Source organism: Papaver somniferum, unplaced genomic scaffold, assembly GCF_003573695.1.
Source record: "Papaver somniferum cultivar HN1 unplaced genomic scaffold, ASM357369v1 unplaced-scaffold_22, whole genome shotgun sequence".
Classification (NCBI taxonomy): Eukaryota; Viridiplantae; Streptophyta; class Magnoliopsida; order Ranunculales; family Papaveraceae; genus Papaver; species Papaver somniferum.
The window spans coordinates 1,807,047-1,827,825 of NW_020632152.1; the positions used below are offsets into that span (position 1 = coordinate 1,807,047).

General features: G+C 35.2%; 1 protein-coding gene, 1 long non-coding RNA gene and 1 other non-coding gene across 3 annotated transcripts; 2 read left to right on the forward strand and 1 right to left on the reverse strand.

The window, feature by feature from the left end:
* Window positions 1-5,672: 5,672 nt before the first annotated feature.
* LOC113340474 lies at window positions 5,673-11,436 on the forward strand. The gene is made up of 5 exons (XR_003355492.1): window positions 5,673-6,055; window positions 7,365-7,685; window positions 8,706-9,029; window positions 9,929-10,176; window positions 10,921-11,436. It is a non-coding gene; the product is annotated as an uncharacterized LOC113340474 (long non-coding RNA).
* Window positions 9,127-9,227, forward strand: LOC113340707. Its single transcript, XR_003355622.1, has one exon. It is a non-coding gene; the product is annotated as a small nucleolar RNA snoR109 (small nucleolar RNA).
* Window positions 11,437-14,445: 3,009 nt separating the features above from the next.
* On the reverse strand, window positions 14,446-16,948 carry LOC113340571. Its single transcript, XM_026585695.1, has 7 exons — window positions 16,800-16,948; window positions 16,569-16,655; window positions 15,840-16,043; window positions 15,595-15,759; window positions 15,435-15,491; window positions 15,098-15,244; window positions 14,446-14,969 (listed from the first exon to the last, which is right to left on the reverse strand). The coding sequence occupies exons 1-7, from the start codon at window positions 16,944-16,946 to the stop codon at window positions 14,577-14,579; spliced, it is 1,200 nt and encodes a 399-aa protein (XP_026441480.1). The 5' UTR covers window positions 16,947-16,948; the 3' UTR covers window positions 14,446-14,576.
* Between the last annotated feature and the right edge of the window lie 3,831 nt (window positions 16,949-20,779).

The following is a 20,779-nucleotide window of genomic DNA, read 5'->3' on the forward strand; positions in this document are numbered from 1 at the left end:
TTTTTAATTTAATAAGTCATATTTGATCTATTTTATTAAACTCTTTTTGCTCAATGTCGTTCTTATATTTTGTTTATGGTTTACCAAATATATTTTACCAGTATATGTGTAAGTGCATTAGTATTGCAACAAATATTTTAAGAATAATCACGATAACACGATAATGTTTTACATTGTCAAAAGAAACATTTTACTGACCTTTATTTGGAGCTTTCCAACACTACTTATCATTTGTTCACCCCCGGCCCCAAATATATTAAATGTATACCAAAAAAACTATAACTGTATCGGATTTTCAATACATGTAATATTTCATTTTCCTCCTTAGGTGCAATAGAAATACGAGGGTGTACCATAAAACATCGCTGATCAATATCACATACTATACTAGGGTGTATTGTCTCCTCTTTTTTATTACAATTTAGGTTGTCTAGGGAAAGGAATCGAAACATGTCTTTTCTACACAGGATAACATCTATTTCTATAAATATACCCTCGGGGAAGGAAAATTACGAACGACTGTTATTACTTGAAAAAAAAATCACTATAAGATCACCAATTGCTCTAAGTGCTTCGCTGATGACAGGTGTGACATCCCTTTTACTACCTTCGGAAGGTATCTTATTAAAATTTTGTGGAAATAAGGAAGTTATTTCATATCTTTTAATAAGATCTTTTACCAAAACAAAGAATATACCATAGTTCAGACTCATTAAAGCAATCAAGATAAATACCCTCAATACCATTGTAGGATAAAACTTCTTGGTGGAAATATCAATCTCTGCAAACCAATCCAAGGAGGCCTTCCTATTCATAACAATTTGATTTATCACGTCTGAAATAAAATCAAAGGAGTTTGCAACAAGTATACTCAAATCATCTCTTTGAATGGTACTCGAGTTCCATTTCTAGTTTTCAGTTGAAAAAACTTCAATGAGAGAGGAGTTTGTAATGCAAACACATGCATCCTTGGTGCATGATATCATAAACTGGAGGTGTTCAAGAAGATACATAAAGCAGGTTGGTGAGATATAATCACTAGATTCACTACATACTTTGCTTATGACTATCTATCTATAATATGGTTTATTTTTTCTCTATTTTGTATTTAAGCGTAGTTGCATGCTTAGTGTTATCTGTATCTCTTGTACTATCACTTATTAATAATTGGTATGGCTATTTCTCAACTCGGATACGAAGTTTGCATTATTTGTAGAAAAGTTAACACACGAGAAGCTTCTCCACTTACATAGTGTAATCTTCAAACTTTCCTTTTCAACTGCGACCTTTCTATCATCCAAGTTGTAGAACGAAAGTTAATATTTTAGTTACAATTTAAAGATTTGAACTCTTTGGACCCAGTAACAAATAATTAGTCCACGTCTCTACAAAATTTCCAAGTGTTACTACCAAATTGAAAGGAATGGAACACAATCTCACAGAAAGGAAATTTTCAAATGATTTTGAAAAAAAAAAGGTTAACCTTTTATGAAGAAACTGTTTTGCTTTTGACTTCTGGAATTGAATTCTTTTTATGGTATCAAAATACCTTCTTAACATTCTCATATGGATTTTTTTCATTTACGTTTTTATTACCATTGTATGGCAGTTATTTCCGAAGATGAAAAAAAGAGAAGAAAGAAATGATTTGTTGTTTTTGAGTCGTATGAAACCATGTTGAAGTAGGAAAAACTAAAATCCTAGTTAAGCTTGTTTTAAGTTTAATGGGAAAACCAAATGGTGACAGGTTTCAATTCTTAGTAGACTCAGAATAAGAAAAAAAAGTTCTCTATTTATATTACCTCTTGTGGGAACTCATAGTTTCAATTATTGCATCTCAGACTTGCCCAGTTCCTTTTTTAAGTTGTGGTTACAATTAGCTTTCTACTAAGATTAATGATTTTATGAGTTTTTTTCTTATTTTTCTTGGAAGGATTATATTTTGTCTAGTATAATTAGTTTTCTTTGAGAAATAATGGGATATATAAGGAGCAGAAAACAACCAAAATGGGAATTTATAGTTCAGGTAGGCATGACAATATGATAGGGGTGTTGTTAATATATATCTCTTCTCGAAAGTTAAAACAACTTGAAAATCCCAACAGTAACACGTTCAGAAATATTAGCTTCAATATGAAACTACCACACTACATCAAGGGGAAGAAGAACCACAAAAAGTAAAAGTTCCACATTTATTCCAATGCATGTTAAGTAATTGCAGTGGTACAAATCTTGTTTCGTCATGCGAAAATTCCAGTATGTAACAACTCAAAAAACACGTAGGCTATTTATCAATGTCACTGGATGAAAATCTTGTTGATGTAGATGTTCTTTTTGACTGAGGAAGAGAATTTTTCAGATTTACGTGGTAAACGACATACTTTAACTATTGGATCGTGGAATAGATAATTGATGTTAACTTATAAATGGAATGATATAGTTGTCCTTGCTAGTTCGAGGCCTATGAATTTTATTGGAGGCCTACCAGATTTTTCCCACCTATATGAGAGGATAAGGGTGTCTAAAAAGGGTGAAACTACCTAATTACCGTCAATTAAAATATAATCATAACTCTAGTACTTCCAATCTAATTCCATTTCTCTGAAAAAAATAAAAGTTGGAGATTCTTCTTTTATTTCTAACTGATTATTTTTTTGAATTGAACTTTATCGATATCTTTTGAAATTTTCGTGTTCAATAACAATCGGCCAATGTAGGTATGAACAACGTCAGATTGTTCTTGAAGTTCTTCGTAGGTTTAGAATTTTTTTAAAATTTTCTGAGTTCAAGAACAACCGGCTAATGTAGATGTGAATAAAGATCGATCATTTTTGAAGTTCTTCGTGGTTGAAGGACATCAACATAGAATTAGCTAATTTGCAGACGCTTATCGTCTAATTCTAGTTTTGAGAAAATACCCACTTTTTTTGTTAGTTTGTTATTCTACAATAGGCGGGTATGAATATAAACATTCTAAAGCAGAGTATGATGTATACTCGAACAAAAAATGAGAATGAAATCATACTCATTTTTGAGTAGTGTATGAAACATACTTCATACTCACTCTCCACTCAAATATGAAATTAAAGAGGGGTTGAGTTAAGAATTATTGTGTTTGATGTTTTTCAACATCAATACATAATCGATCGATGTGGAGGTCTATAACAACCAATTATGGGTAAGAGCAAATTTGTCATCTTTTCTATTATTTCTGAAGCCACGTAAATGAGATATACCTCAAACTAGCCGGTAAGAATATTTAAAAGATGTCACCGGTATTTTAGATTTCTACGGAAGAATAACAAGGAAGATGAAAAACACACTATTCTTCAATTCATAAGGCCAAGCACTATGGTAGGGGTTATCCCTTCCCTATCGCTTAAATGTAGGGAAGGGATATGGGTCACAATCTTCACTGTGGCCTGTTTTCATCCATTCCCAATACTTCACGGAATAGTACCAAAAGGAAACTTAATTTCCGTTCTTTTTCCCCAATTTTTTTCACGGGTTTAAATAATTATTATTTATGGGTAAAAAATTGAAGAGAAAAAAAATGCAAATATCATAGGTAATAAAGAGTTTTAGTAGAAATAAAAGAGTTAAAAGTGAAAAAACTAGAATAAAACTAAAATTTTACAAACAAATACTCAGTATCCGTTCAAAATCGCCTCGAAACCAGAGTTTCCGTAAAATAGGTTTTTAAACGGAAATTGGATCCACTTTCAAATATAAGAAAAAGATATCCTTATTTTAAGGGGATATGGGAGATCATTGTATATGGATTTTGAGGAATTTCCCTACATCTAGGAGAAGGTAAAGACCATAGTGCTTGGCCTATTAGTCACGGACGTAATACTGCTGGATCGTTAAAGACAGTATTGCAATAATGCAATCTACCATTAAAAAAAGTTTGAAAGGTATCTAGTCATTCTCCGTGTTTGCTTGGCGGATAACAGAGATCCACAGTTTCAGGAGAGAATGGGCCGACACTGCTTTCTCCAGCGAAGCCCACCAAGGCGTCAAATGGACTAACAAATTAAACGATTTTTTGGGGACCATGGTTTTATTTTGGGTAAAGACATTAGAAGTAAATCTAGATCACCCCTTATTTAGATATTTATAATAATACCTAAATTATCCTCCTGATTAATTTTGGGTGATAATTAGTTAGTGTTAATAATAGTTAGTGTAATGATTAGTGAGATGATTAAGTTAAAGATAATTAGTGAGATTAAAAAATCAGATGTTTTTTTTAAAGAAGTAGAATTATTGAGAGAGTAAAGTTAGAGAAGATGAAGAAGGAAAACATGAAAAACGATGGATTTTATCAACCACAACCGGAGAAAGGGTATTTGGGTACCCAGATAGGCTTCAAACTTAGATAATGTTGGTTGAATTGCTCCAAACTTTCAAAAAAAAAAATGAAATTTTTTATGTAGATTTGGGCCAGTTCGGTTACCATATGTCAAGAACATGTAACCGAACGCACCTGAAAGTGTAGTTCGGTTACGTTTTCCAAACACGCAGGTTACCGAACTCGCTCGTTAATGGAGGTTTTGGTCTTACAGTGTAATGTTCGGTTACCTAGGATAAAATGGTAGGTAACCGAACTTTGAACTTAACAATTTATTTGGGTACATTGTGTGTTCGGTTAGTTCGCAAACTTCAAAGCAACCAAGTTCCCAACCAAACTGCAGGCTAAAAGTAACCTAGTGTTAGAAATTCGGTTGGTTCGCAAACTTCAACATATTTTGCGAATCAACCGAACTGGGATTATATATGCATATATGCAATTAGGCAAACGTTCAGTTACTACGAAATTTATTTCTTGGCGAATTAGGTAGAGTTCGGTTACGAAGTTTCAAAGGTAGAGTTCGGTTACAAAGAAAACTTAACATTTTTGCGAACGAACCGAACTTGTGGACTTCTCATTATTTTCGTAAACTAAAGTTCGGTGATATCCTTATTTTGCGAAGGAACCAAACTTATGGACTTGTGTTGTTCTAATACAAGGAGTTCGGTTAAAAATATTTTTTTGCGAATCAACCGAACTCTGAGTTCGGTTAAGAAAAAATTAACCGAGCTTTTCTCTGAAAAAAACCCTCCATTAAACCTCTCTGCAACTTCCATTTTCAACTCATTTTAATGATTCCTTCTCATTTATTCAACCAAAAACGAATGACAAGTAATGGGTTTGTGAGAATATCTTTGTTAACGTTTTAAATTAAGCTATATATATATATAGTGGTGGTGGTGGTTGGTGGTAATCGGAGGTGGTGATGGTAGTCGGTGGTTGGTGGTGGTGGTGGTAATCGGCGGTGGTGGGCGGCGGCGGTGGTGGTAATCAGTGGTTGGTGGTGGTGATAATCGGAGGTGGTGGTAGTGGTAATCGGCGATGGTGGGAGGTGGTGGTGGGAGGAGGTGGTGGCTATATATATATATAGGTGGTTATTGGGTTGGTTTTAAATTAAATTAGGTTAAGGGTAGGTTAGTCATTTCAATGCTTTAGGACACCCCTTATAACTATAGGGTAGGTGGCCTAATAGGACCATGGTCCCCCAAAAAAACTATGGTCCCAAAAAATCGGTCTAACAAAACATCGTCAGTTCTCCGTGACTGACAGCTTAACGCGACGCATGTGGAACAGTGGAAGATATTTGAGCCATTAAATTGGGTGCAACAGCGAACCCTAAAACACTAGTCTAACTTTACACACAAAAAGGAAAGGAAAAACGTTATAGAGATGGTCGATGAATCAAACATTTCTGAGTGTGAAATGATAGATCCAGCAATGAATCACATAAAGGAATCCGTATGCAAGAAGAATCAGGTAATAATCAAGAAGAAGAAGAAGAAGGAAGGAATTTATGTACCACTGAATTGGATAATGTTTTGAGCAGACTCGGAAATATGGTTTTCAAGAGGGCTGAATCCTTGGGACATGCTTCTACTTTATTGTTCTAGAACCAGGCAGCTGCTCCATATAAAGTCTTATTCTTCTTCTCTCTGTTAACGACACAAAGCCCCTATGAAATTCACTATAACAGGTTTAACGGTATGTTTCACTCGATCTCTCAGAATTGGAATTTTGATTCATTGTTTACTTCAGTCAAAATCATTTTGTACCAATGAATTTAGAATATTTTGGTGTTTGTATTGGTCGAATTTTGTTTAGGTTTATTCAGAAAATTTTGGTAAATTAGGTTTTTGTTGTGATTATACGTTTCATTGATGTATTAATCTGCTTCATTTTAGGGTTTTATACGACATACTGATTCGTAGCATGTTTCCTCTGTGTAAAATTTGCAAATTTCATGAATGGACTTCGGTTTATGATGATTCGTGATAGTTTATAATTGCCATTAATGGAACAAAGCAAGTTCAAATTGGGATCAGGGCCATGTCCAGTGTTGTGATACAACATTGTAACCTAGATTAGGTTCTATGGTTTGACATCTAAATATCATTAATCTTGGTTTGCCTTGAGGGTTATTGCTAAGTTAATGAAAAGAAAGAATATTACTGGCCTGTTGTTGTGAGATTTTATCTCTTTAATTGACATCTTTGCTTACCAAACTCACAAATCCTAGAAACTCTTTATCTTTCAAACACTTCAATCAATTCTTAGTAGTTTCTAAGTTCTGGTTGATGGAGAAGGGAGGTAGAGACTACAGAGGGATGTCACAGGAGTCAGCCATTTTAATACAACCTTCTCGAATGTCAAATTTTCTTCTTATAGGCAATCTGTTTCGGTTTCCAACCAACTTCTATTGGTCTCTACACCAGATTTATTCAATTTTGTTTTCTTGTTTGCCGTGTTTGATTTATATTGATTTTATTAGCCGACTGGGAGAGCAAAGTTGTCCGAATCAATAATGAGGTGACGTGTGCGTATCATTCATAATTTAAGTAAACACGTGATTTCATGCTTAGTTAAGCTGGTTCTTCCTCAAATATTTGACCACTTGTTTCCATGTCTTCAACTTTGTTGTGTAAACACCCAAAGTAACTCTGTTTTGTTTCTTACTTCTTATCAATTCAATGGAATTGGAACTGGTGTTATATACTGTAGTTGTCAATCAATTCGAGGTAGCTATTAGGTTTTTCTGAAACATCCACTCAGCATCATATGACTCGAATGTATACTACTAGCATTTAGGGTATCATTTCCACACATTAAACAAGACAACTAGAGTTTCCAGAGCATAAGCATTGAAAAGTTCTATGTTTCTTTCTTATCTATGTATCTTGATCCATCTCTGTGTTTGTTTCTGTTTAACGCTCTTACAAAAATGCTGGCAAATTTAACTGTTTTTGGAATCATATATTCTAACGCATGCACCATTTGTGTCAATTGGATATAGATTTTACTTGGATACAACAAATTGGACAAGAAGCCGTTCAAGAGTTGGCTCCTAATACAATTGAAGAGATAAGGATAACAGAGCAAATTGAATCTGAATATGGCAACAAAAGTGTGCAACACTCCCCAAATGTTTACAGCAGAAGAAAGCCAAGAGGATGGATTGTTTTCAACGCCGATTCGCGTGAGAGGTTCATCGCCGAAGCCAGAGCCTGAAAAGGTATCACCAACTGCCGAGAGAGTAGCTGAAAATGTTCCACCTACAAGAAAGGGAACAAAGAGCAAATTGAGATCAGGGCCATGTTTCAAATGCTCAACTTAGGTTTGGGATTTCTTTCTTCCAGTTTTGTTTATGCTATTTTGTACTGAGATTTACGTCTAATATCCTTAATCTTGATTTGCCTGACCACAATTAAGTCAATGAAAAAAGAATCAACATATCTGCTTACTGAACTTCCTTTATTGTCTAGTTACTTGGTTTGGTGCTAGGATGTTTACAGTGATTCCTTGATTGGCTTCCTATAAAAAATATGTTGTAGATTACCTGTATCCCTATGGATTGTTATATTTGTAAAAATAAAACATATTTGACTTATGAACACTTTATTGCCAGAGATATGCAGTAGTTGTTTAAAATCTATGATGGTATTAGCCATCTTAAGAGAACCTTTTCGAACGCCAAATTTTCATCTTCTAGGCAATCTGTTTCGGTTTCCAACCTTCAGCTTCTATTAGTGTCTACACCAGATTTCTTCAATTTTGTGCCGTTCTCTTGTTTGCTGTGTTCGATATTGGTTTTATTTGCGGATTAGGATAGCAAAATCGTCCAAATCAATAATGATGTCATGTGACCTGACCTTTGCATAGCAATTCTCTGTGCGTATTGATTTAAGTAATTACATGATTTCATGCTTAGTTAAGCTGGTTCTTCCTCAAATACTTGTTTTACTTGTTTCTATGTCTTCAACTTTTTCTGTGTAACAGCCAAAGTAACTCTTTTGTTTGGTTCATATTTAATTCAATGGAACTTGAACTGGTGTTGTATACTGTAGTTGTCAATCAATTCTGGGTAGCTTTTAGGTTTTCTGAAACATCCACTTGGCATAATATGACATGAATGTATTCTAGTTTTTAGGGCACAATTTTCACACATTAAGCAAGGCAAGTAGAGTGTCCAGGCCATAGGGATTGAAAACTTGTGTTTTCGTTCTTATATACCTATCTTGATCCATCTCCTTGTTTGTGCTTATTTACACTCTTAAATAATGCTGGCAAATTCAACTGTTTTTGAAATCAATTCATGTATGCTAATGCGCTCTCCATTTGCTTCAATTGGATGTAGACTTCACGTTTATACAACAAATTGGACACAAAAGCATTCAAGAGTTAAGTTAAATTACTATTGACGAGATAAGGGCAAATTGATTCTGAATATGCCAACAAAAGTGCGCAACACTCCCCTAAATGTTTACAACAGAAGAAAGTCAAAGGGTGATGGTATTGTTTTCAACGCCGACTCCTGTGAGAAGTTCGTCGCCGAAGCCAGAGCTTGGAAAGGTATCACCAACTGCACAGTCCGAGAGAGTAGCTGGAAATGCTACCTATACATGAAAGGGAACGATAACACAACTTGAGATCAGGGCCATGTTTCAGATGTTCAACTTAGGTTTGTGGATTCCTTTCTTCCAGTTATTATGATTCTACTTTGTACCGATATTTGGGTCTATTGTTTCACATTTTAATATCCTTAATCTTGATTTGCCTGACCGTAGTTAAATTAATGAAAAAAAGAATCTTACGGGCCGGTTATTGTGGGTCTTTATCTCTTCAATCAACATATCTGCTTACCAAACTTCTCATAAATCCTAAAGACTCTAATCTTTCGGATACTTAAATCACTACTTTGAGTATTTTTAATTTTTGGTTGGCGGAGAAGGGAAGTAGATACTACATAGTGATGTTACAGGGTTTAGAATTAGTGTTCCTGTTTGAGAATTTGTTGGGGTGATACTTTGGTGTTTTTATTGTTCCACTATGGTTTTGGTTTCTGTTATGTCATTCCTTTATTATCTATTCACTTGGATTGATGTCATTCCTTGATTGACTTCCTATAAAAATATGTTGTAGGTAACTTGTATTCCCGTGTCTGTTTCCCTTGGATCGTTATATCTGTAAAAATATAATGTATTTGACTTATGAACACTCTTTTGCCAGAGATATGCAGTACTTGATTAATTCTTATCTAATGCCTGCTATTAGCATTAGGAGTCAAGTTTTTTCTGTTTGTTCCTTTGCTGGTGTTTTGCAAGAAACATACTAACGAAGGAACCACAGCCAAGTCAAGGGTTTTTGCCCCCACACAGATCTGTAGACTTTTAACTTAAACAACAATATAAAATGATTTATGGTTGATTGGATGTTTATAGTTAGCAGTGATAGATAGGTTGTTCATAATTTAAATTGCAAATTGGAATTTGAGGTGTGCTTTTTATCTAATAATGTATACCTCCTAACTTTGGACAGTGCAACAGAAAGAACCTTATGTTTGACTGGTTATGCTGATAGGTGGATGAAATGGCTAGATATATGGTTAAAGCCGGGCATGAGGTTGTTCGAGTGAAGAAGAAAACAAAGATTCAGCGCTGGTCTGGACCTACACCAAAGGGTAAAAATCTCATGTTGGGACCCTATGCATCACTAACATCTCCAACTGCACAGTCTGAGAGAGTCGCTGAAACTGTTGCGCTTGCATGATAAGGATCGAAGCACAAATTGGGATCAGGATCAGGACCATGTCCAAACGATCAACTAAGGTTTGTGGATTTCTTTCTTCAAGTTATTCAGATGCTACATTGTACCAAGATTAGGGTCTACTGTTCATATCCTTAATTTTGATTTCCCATGATGGCTGTAGTTAGATTAATGACAAAAGAGTTTTACTGGCCGGTTGTGATGGGATTTTATCTCTTAAATCGACACATCTGCTTAGGTTTCCAACCAATAGCCTGTTTTCCTGCCTACACGAGATCTCTTCAATTTTGTTTCTTTATCTGCAGTGTTTGATTTATGTTGGTTTCATTAGCCAATTGGCAGAGCAAAATTGACAAATAGATAATAACGTGACTTTTGTAAAGTGATTCTCCGTGCGTGATTTTATGCTTAGTTAAGCTGGTTCTGCCTCAAATACCTGACCACCTGTTTCTGTCTTCAGCTTTTGTTGTGTACTAACCAAAGTATCTCTGTTTTGGTTCTATTCAACTCGATGGACTTTGAACTGCTGTTATATACTACTATATTTATCAATCAATTCTATGTAGCTGTTAGGTTTTCTACAATATTCTCTTAAGCATATGAATTAAAGTATTTAGAGTATCCACACACCAAACTTGATAAGTAGCGTGGCAAGGCCATAAGCATGGTAAAGTCTTGCTTTATCTTGCTTACCTATGTATCTTGATCTATCTCTGTGTTTGTGCCTCTCCACAGTAAATGCTGGTACATTCAACTGTTTTCGTAAAAATGTAGTCTAACGGATACACCATTTGCTTCAATTGCAGTTCTGATTGTGGGATATTCCTAGTGAAGTTCATCCTCCTTCTGATAAGGGAGATTCCAGTGTGACGGCTTAGTATCCTGAAAATGGATGTTTTCTGTAGAGTGTTCACGGCCATGGAGTTGTTCAGAAAGCAGTATTTCTGAACACGAGGATTTTTTTCTAATCTGATGGGTCAGCATTTCTGATCTGATGCAAACACGCTAGTGCAGGATACATGTGATTAGGGTGTAAAGAGTGGCGTCTTGAGTATATACACAGTTTCTTTTTGTCTAGTGTGCCAGCAACTAGGGTCAAAGGAAAGAAATTGATGCCTAAGTATGATAGGATGGCTGAGATAAACACGAGGAATTTTTTCTAATCCATGTTTCTACTGGCCTCTGTCAAGATTGTAGAAATAAGATTTGAATTACCAGTGCATTTGTAAACGTAGCTTAATTCTTTTGTAAATGCTGATGTTCATGTGTACATATATTGACTCAAATAATATATGTAATCTAGGAACAACTGCTTCTATCAGGTGCAAACGAAATTCCAATTGCTGCGAAATGCTACACATTCTCTGTTAGCTAAGTGATTGTCGAATGTTGTGAAACAATTAAACCAAAGGCTGTGGAAATGGTTAAGATTTGAGACGGGTACTCATTTCATGATTCAATCAAATTTGAGACAGGTTCTACTCAACTTTCAGCTGGCTTTGCTTTTAGCTGCCCTTATCCAGTTGGTACGAACAAATGAAGGAGAGAAGGTCATCTAACAGTGGTTAAGTGATTGGACAAAGGCACACCAATAACCTGTTCCTAACTCGTCAGCAATATTTTACCGTCACAAAATAAAAAATCAACTCTTCCAGCAATACAATTTCTCGTGAAGTGGATTGGTTTGGTTGCTCATTCTTCTATCATCCGTGTTGTAGGTAGTAAGACATAACGGCATTCTCCAACTAACATATGCTCAGTTTCTTGGTAGTTTAGAGTCCATATGTGCATGCCTTCTCCAACTAACATATACTTAGTTTCTTGGTAGTTTAGAGACCATATGTGCATGCCTCGCTAGACATGCACCATATGTGCTACAACTACAGTAATTAATTGCTCAGTCGAATTCTAACCAGTAGTATAAATTCATCCGTCAGGAAATATAAAAAGAAATTACTTGATTCTTCTGTTCGTCCACTCTCTGTCATCCCCAACTCCAAGCATGGGTGATTGCATGCAGTATCTCCAAAGCAATAACTCTTTTTCTTCTATTTTCTGCAGTGTCACTATTTTTCATTGGAGTGGTCTAAACAAAGTTTAAAGATGTTGGAGTAAGCTGAAAAAAACACTTAAAGTTCGTTCGTGTTGGGGAGGCGACGACACAAACAAAGACGATCCACAGATTATCACGAATACAACATCTTGTTATCAGCTAAAGCAGTGATACCTACTAACGGGTTACTGATTTTCCATGCTGCGGAACAAGGCCATATACTGTCCAGGGTCCTGGTTACTATGGGATCGATTTCGAGTCTGTTTCTATGCATGAAACCGGTCATATACTTGGAATAGACCATACGGACGAGCCAGGATCTCCGATTAATTCTTATATGGATTTTTTCAATGGCGTTTTTATTATATTGCATAACATATATTCCCTTGGATGAAAAGAAGAGAAAAAAATTAACTTTTGTTTTCAAGTCGTCTGAAACGGTCTCCGTCTGAAACCACATTGGAAGAAGTAAAATCCTAGTTAATTTTGTTTTAAGTTAATCTTGTTCTAATTCCTAATCATTTCAAGATAAGAAAAAAAGAGTTCTGTATATATATTATTTCTTGTGGGGATTCATAGTTTCAATAATCACATCTTAACAGTTCTATTTTGAGTGGTGGTTATGGTAAGTTTTTTCTACTGAGAGTGATAATCTTTTGAGTTATTTTTCCTTCTTTTTCTTGGAAGGATTATAGAAGGAGCAGAAAACAACCAAAATAGAGAATTCATAATTCAGGTTGGCATGACAATCTGATAGGTGATGTTGTTAATATATCTCCTCTCACAAGTTAAAATAACATATTCTCCGATGCACATTAAGTAATTGCAGATTGTCATGCCAACCTGAATTATTGATAATCATTATACATAGCCCAATATCTTACACATAGCCCACAAAATTATTGATAATCATTATGCATAGCCCAAAATAGTAAGATGATCACCAAAACCCTAAATTAACATAAAAACTATTTATCTAATTTTTTATAGTCAAGTTTATGTAAGATATTTAACATGATTAATATTTTTAAAGAATAATCAATTACCCTCAATCAATTTTGGTGCAATCATGATGAGAAAAAAATCATCTTAGATTGTGTTTATGGAGTTTTAGGAAAATGATCCTAGGAAAAGAATCAAACCTTAAGTTAATTTCGTTTTCGATTGATGTTGTTGTGGAAAGTTTTGAGTGAAACAATTGAATATCTGCTCCTATTGAATTTTAATATTACCATGATTAAAAAAAAAGAATATCTTTTTAGGCGGAATTAAGATTTATGTTGTTTTTAGGGAAACAAAAAAAATAGGATTTATAATTGCATGAAAATTCTATAAGAACGATTATAACCAATTTGAAATATAATGAAATATGATTAAAAAACAAGTTTGGGTTTATTTTGATTTTGAGTAAGTAGAAGAATTTAAGCTAAAATATTACTAAATATTAAGACGTGATTTGGATTTCATTCTAGCTTAAACTTTTTGGGTTATGATTAATAAATGTGTGGGTTATATTTAAGAGAAGCCAAAAAAAAGGGCCTTGACCGTTAATCAATGGTACTGCTCAAAAAACTCGTTAATGGAGACGATCTTTTTGGATGAACTCCATAAATAAAAAACTTCTTTTATTTCTAACCAACTATTTATTCGAAATAAACTTTTTGGAATTTTAAACTTTTTGATTAAAATTCAGCTCAGTATCAAACCAATGTGGCTTAACGGGACGCATGTGGAAGATATTTGAGCCATTAAATAGGGTGCAACCCTAAACCCTGAAACACTAGTCTTACTTGCACACGGATAGATGAAACATTTCTGAGTGTGAGGTGATGGATAGATCGATGCAGCAATCATCACCAAAGCGATTCCTATGGTAAAATAATATCCTTAATTTTGAGTTGCCACAATGGCTGTAGCTAATTAATGAGAAAAGAATATCACAGGACGTTTCTGATGAGATTTTCTGTCTTTATATATAGCTTGTACTGGTGCCTACACCAGATTTTTTAGATTTTGTTTTCTTGTTTGGGGTGTTGGTTTTAGACGAAGACCTTATCCTCCTGGTAGACCTATTGATGTTGCTCAAGCTATTAGGTAAAAAGCGTCTCGAGAAACCGTACTACGATTGTAAGTATGATCATTACTAAATTTCTCTAGTATATCAAGTTTTTAGTATGGATATTGCGAAAAAGGTTCTTTAGGATTGGGTTGTTCTTCATAATGCATGTGAACGTGTTTCATGATAAGTGTTCTGGAAATCACTTTGTTTATTGTGCTAATCTACTGATACACTTTGTCACCCCAATTCTAAGAAATTGTTTCCGACAGATTTTTATTGACAGATTTCAAAACCAACATTATCATTCCGGTCGTCTCCATCGACATATCATTGCATTCTCATTGTACTAGCTAGTCACAGTATCCACCCGGTCCACCATACACAATAGTATTTTTCCAATTCCCTCCTATTTGACCAGCAAACATAATTTTGTAGCATTGCGGCACTGTTCCATTCATAATTCGCACTGAATTTGGGTTTAGGTCAACAGATGCTTCTGCCTCGTTGACATACTTCATCAGTCTCATGTAAGCTGTCGTATAAATGTCCTGAAGCTGAGGGAAGAATCCATTTCCCATCGGTGGAGTTGATGCTTGATACATTGAACCTACATATCCTCCATATCGTACAACTGATGCACTGGTTCTTAAAGTCGTAAAGATTTCATTCGGCCAGTATCCTACATTTTCACTTATTTCAGCGGTCGCTCCCATTTTTAACCACCAGTGACCAGTATCTTGGGCCTATAATTGTATAAAAACATTTTCAGTGTACCTCCTGTATATTATGAAGAATTTCCTTCCCTTAACTTCTCCAGTAATGAAGATTTCATGTCAAGCCTAAGTTAATATTTACTTAAATGCAAACTTACCCGGTATACCATAATATGCACATCATATGATATTTGGCCATATACTGACGAGCGCACAAACGGTTGATCGATGAATACACTACGATGGGTCTGGATGAAGCCACGACACATAATATTATAGCAACCAGCAATCCGGTGTCCATCTCTCTGTAAAATTAGTAATAAGAATTTTTTTATGATAATATCAAGTTTGGAATTAGAATTCTAATGAGTTTAGGATTCTGATTATAATTAAACAAACTTGAAATATATATACATAAGAGTTATACATATTTCCACAAGATGTGTACCACTTTGAATAAACATTAAGATAGAAAAACAACTAAATAAAACTTACAACCATCCAAAGACCAAACAGTCGAGGGAGATGACCACCAACTACGCTTGGATGTTTCTGAAAAATTTATGATATAACCCAATAAAGTGAGACTTTTTCGGTAAGAAACAATGATCTAATTTGACATGGTAAAAAGGGAATAGAGAAAACAAAAACGTACCATTATTCCGAATTGGATGCCGTTCATTTCATCCCGGGTAGTATTCACAATCCAAATTTGTGAAGTACTGAACTGGTCAGGATCTACTGTAAGGACATGTATAGACATAGAAGCTGCTCCTCCGAAATATTTTTTCTCACGGATGACTTCTGCTGCATAGACTGACTACAAAACACAACTAATAAATTTATAAAATAAACTGAAATAAGCTCATCAGAGTGCATCAAATAAAGTATATAACTTACATGGTAACGATTGTTAGGAAAACCGTTCGCATGAATTTGTTCGACTTTCTTTGCGAAAAATTTAGCGTTAACCAAGTCTTCTCTAGTTATTCTTCGAATAGGGATTGTTCCCGAAGGACATTGTTCCCTTTGAAGGCCATGAAAAATAGAGGATGATGAAACATTTTTACTTCTTGTCTCTCCTGAAATTGATCTTGGATTCATCTGTGTATATGTAAATGTCAAATTCCATAAATAATATGGGAAAGTCGGTAAATGTCAAGTTCCATAAATAGTATCGGAAAGTCGGTAAAGAATTTGATGTTGGCGAGTTTCGAACTTAGGTCACTGGTATCATCACCCAATGACTTTACCATTGTATTACAATGACACCGACTATTGAAATCTATGAGTTACATTGACTTATAATCACAAATGCAGGCGAATTCAACGAAAAATGACCAAATGTTTCTTCCATATTCTTATCCAGGTATGCCCCAACATGTCAAATGAGTATATGCGTAGAACCAGAGCATGGCTTATCCTGGCTCCAGCTCACCCTAATTCCAAAAATTCCTTACCTTTTTAACACCCATTTAAATTTTTATAAATAAAATAACATGGAGTATAAATTATAGATTTTAAGACTATCCTAGAAAAATATTAGGTTTCCAAGCCTATCCTACACTCAATTTTTAGTTATGCCATTGCTTTTATAAATGATTTGTACACAAAATAATTGTTTCTTACCTGGATTTTATGATCCTTGAGTAGTGGGTTATCAAATGCCGGTTGCTTATAGATATCTACGCAGTCTATTACGTCACCAACCTCGGTCTAAATTGTAAAGAAAAAAATTAGAAAAAAAATAACTAACATGGATAATAAATTCAAAAACTCATTAAGTTATCTTTATCGTGATCTACCAGTTAGAAATACAAGTTAAACACTTGAACATGAACAAGGGCATAATTTACTTACTATAATGGTTTTAACCGGCTTCTTGTTTAAAATTCTTAGTTGTCTCTCAATTTCTATATCATCCACTCCTTCCTTTGATAAGTTTCTTTTTCCACCTACGCAGTGTGATGTTGATATAAGACTATAAGAAAATAGTACAAAGAACATAATAAGGACTCTCATTTTCAAATACTCTATTGGAGCGACTAGTTTTGTTTCTGAGTTAAATACTTAATTATTTCCTTTATTTGTTAGATTCATATAGTTCATTAATATTGTGCATTAAATGAGAATCTATGTAGATTATTAATTGTTCCTATAAAAATCTATGCAAATTATCGATTGTTCCTATAAAGTAACGACATAAACGAATATTCGCATCCAAATCCATATTTAATGCATAACATTTAGAAAATCTTGAGTAAATTTTTCAGTGTGGTATGTATCAATCTGCATTAAATGTTGAGGACAATAGTCCAACATAAACCAAATTTGTAGCCTGGATCCTCTATATCTATTCTATTATATAAAGGGAACTCCCCTTAACAACAGTGCTGTAAAAAGTGTTTTCCGAATTTGCCCCTACATTGATACAATTTCTGTGCTTTGTAAAAAATATTTGAGGGAAATCGGTAATTAGGTATATATACTTTTCCTTTAGATAGGTTTGAGAAACTCATAGATTCTTTGATTATCACAAGATCCAGAAGTTAAGCAACAAATCGTTATTAGCCGACTGTTAGGAGGCCTTCAATATGGTGACTTAACTGCAATTGTCTGTCACGTGTTTTGTACAAAAAAAAATAAAATTGATTTTGATTTCATAAAAATTAACATTCATCTCGAGGTAATCAAACAAATTGATTAGATTTATCCATCAACTACAATCAAACAAACATATTTGGACTTCAAAATTCTTTTAGAAAACCAGTATATTGATCGGATGATTCGGATTGGAATAAAAAAAAAACTTCGTTTCCTGAGTTCTTTAGTTGTCTGTCGGGTGGAGAAGAAGATGAAATCCCGGTCGGATCCGGACCAACACAGTGGTCGGGTCACTTGCACATTCAAACACCACTGTTCTCAAATCTAATTTCTTCTCTTTACCACTTAACATAAACACTCAAAATTAAGAATTAGAAAATTCACTGACCTGACTCAGAACTGGTTCATGACTCTGTGGTGACTCGGTTACGACTCTGTCATTTCTCCACAAACACCTTCATTTAAATCGTTTCCATCATTCCAGTTTTTTTTTTTAATTCCTCAATTCCAAGGATAAAACTAAGTCGGCGCCAACCAATCCTTTTCTCTCATTCTTCATCGAGCCAAGAATCCAAATCACAGACTCATCCCTTCAAATCATAAATCCAACACACCCATATCAAGATCTAATCAAAAAGTGAATAAACGAACATTCGATGGAGAAATCTTCCTTAGTGTTGGATAGGTGGACTTCTTCTGAAGGTTTCAATAACCTAAGACAAGACAAGATAACCTAAGCAACAAGATAAGAAGGATAATTCCCTTGTCTTTCATTGATAACAAAGACTCCTATATAAAGGAGTAGGGTTACAAGATATTCTAAAAGAGGTTACAAGATATTCTAAAAGAGGTTACAAGATATTCTCAAAGAGGTGAATATCTTCTCAATACAAGTAAGTAAATATATACAAAATATACAAGAATATACCCAATACCCCCCCTCAAGTTGGAGCATGAAGAGTCGAAATGCCCAGCTTGAGAAGAAGAGTTTGAAACTGCCGACGTCCCAAGGCTTTAGTCAGAATATCAGCTAGTTGAGAGGTAGTATGAATATAGGATGGACGAATAGTACCTCGAAGTATTTCGTCACGTACAAAATGACAGTCAATCTCGATATGCTTTGTTCGTTCATGAAAGACGGGATTATTAGCGATATGTAACGCTGCTTGACTATCACAGTGAAGCGAGACTGGTTTTGTATGTCCTACACCAAAATTCCGTAATAACCCTTTTAACCAAATGATTTCACAAGTTGTGGAAGCTAAAGCACGATATTCTGCTTCGGCTGACGAACGAGAAACTGTAGTTTGTTTCTTTGTTTTCCAAGATATAGGAGAACCCCCGAGAAAGAGAAAATGTTCCGTGAGAGAACGTCGACTAAGTGGACAACTAGCCCAATCTGCATCACAATAAGCATCAAGAACCAACTTGGAATCAACACGAAGTAAAATACCTTGCCCCGGGCTAGATTTCAAATAACGCACAACTCTAAGTGCAGCATCCCAATGTGATTGAGTTGGATGTTGTAAAAACTGGGAAAGAATATGAACAGAATAACATAGATCCGGCCGTGTAAGATTAAGATAGATCAGTTTCCCTACCAGCCTTCTGTAACGAGCAGGATCAGTCATAGGTGAGTCTGAGGCAAGAGCCAGCCTATGATTTTCTTCCATGGGAATATTAGCTGGTTTTGAACCAAGAAGACCTGTTTCTGTCAATATATCTAGAGCATATTTGCGCTGACAAAGGAAAATTCCTTTGGAACTTCTAGCTACCTCAATGCCTAGAAAGTATTTTAATTTTCCCAAATTCTTCATGTGAAAGCATCTGCCTAGATATTCCTGAAATTTTCGAATAGCATCTGTGTTGTTACCAGCAATAACAAGATCATCCACATATACAAGAATATACATGATAATATTCCCATGACGATACAGAAATAACGAATGATCATAAGCACTAGTAGAAAACCCATAAGTACGCAAAGCAGCTGCTAGCTTAGCATACCAACACCGTGGAGCCTGGCGTAGACCATACAATGACTTACGAAGTCTACAAACTTTGCCAGATAATCCCATACTGAAACCAGGAGGAAGTCGCATATAGACTTCTTCATTTAAATCCCCATGAAGAAAAGCATTATGCACATCCATCTGAACTAATTCCCAGTTATTTATTGCAGCAACTGCAAGAAGAGTTCTCACAGTAACCATCTTTACTGTGGGAGCAAAATTTTCAGTGAAATTAATTCCCTCCTGTTGATGATTTCCAAAAACAACTAATCTGGCTTTGTAACGTTCAACAGAGCCATCAGACTTTCGCTTAATGCGAAAAACCCACATGCAACCAATTGCAGACTTGTTGGCAGGCAAATCTTCAATTGTCCATGTACCATTTGAAATAAGTGCAGCAATCTCATCCTGCATTGCCTGACGCCATCTTGGATCAGCCATTGCCTCTTTGAATGATTTGGGTTCAACATCAGTTGAAATAGCTGCAACAAAACAACGATGTGCAGTAGAAAATGCATCACAATTCACAAAATGAGTTATAGGATAGGGAGTACCTGAGGACTTGACTGGTATAGGTGAAGCTGCAGGGGAAACCAAGGTTGTGTTAGACTGCTTTGAGACACCCTGCCATTGGACAAAATCCTTGTGCCTAACATTCTCAAATTTTGTACGTTTACCCCGGCCAAGTTCCTCATCTGAAACTGTAGTACAATGATCTCGACCATCCGTATCTTCTGTGAGAGAAGAAGTGACAACATCCGTACCAGACGCAGGCACAGTAGAAGAAGAAGCAGGCACTGAATCAATATGTGCATCATTCTCAGCAATGTGTGCTGTGTGATGTGCATCATCCAAGCAGACTGACGGAACATGGGAACTAGTCTGTGGAGGTGTAGTGTCAACAGGCGAGAGAGTAGCAGCGGAAGAAGAACCACCAGATACATGTGCATTATTGTAGTCAGTTGCAAAATGATCATCAGACAAATTTCTAGGAACTGAATCAGTGACCGCGTCAGAATACAGTGAGTGCAGTTTTTGAAGCTCATCATTATCTGCCAACGGGAAAGTATCTTCAATAAAATGTACGTCTCGAGACTGAAAGTAATGACCTGTGTCAAGATCAAATAAATGCCAGGCCTTCTTTCCAAATGGATAGCCGAGAAATATGCAACGACGACTACGACTGCCAAATTTATCACCAGGATTGATATTTTTTGCGTAACA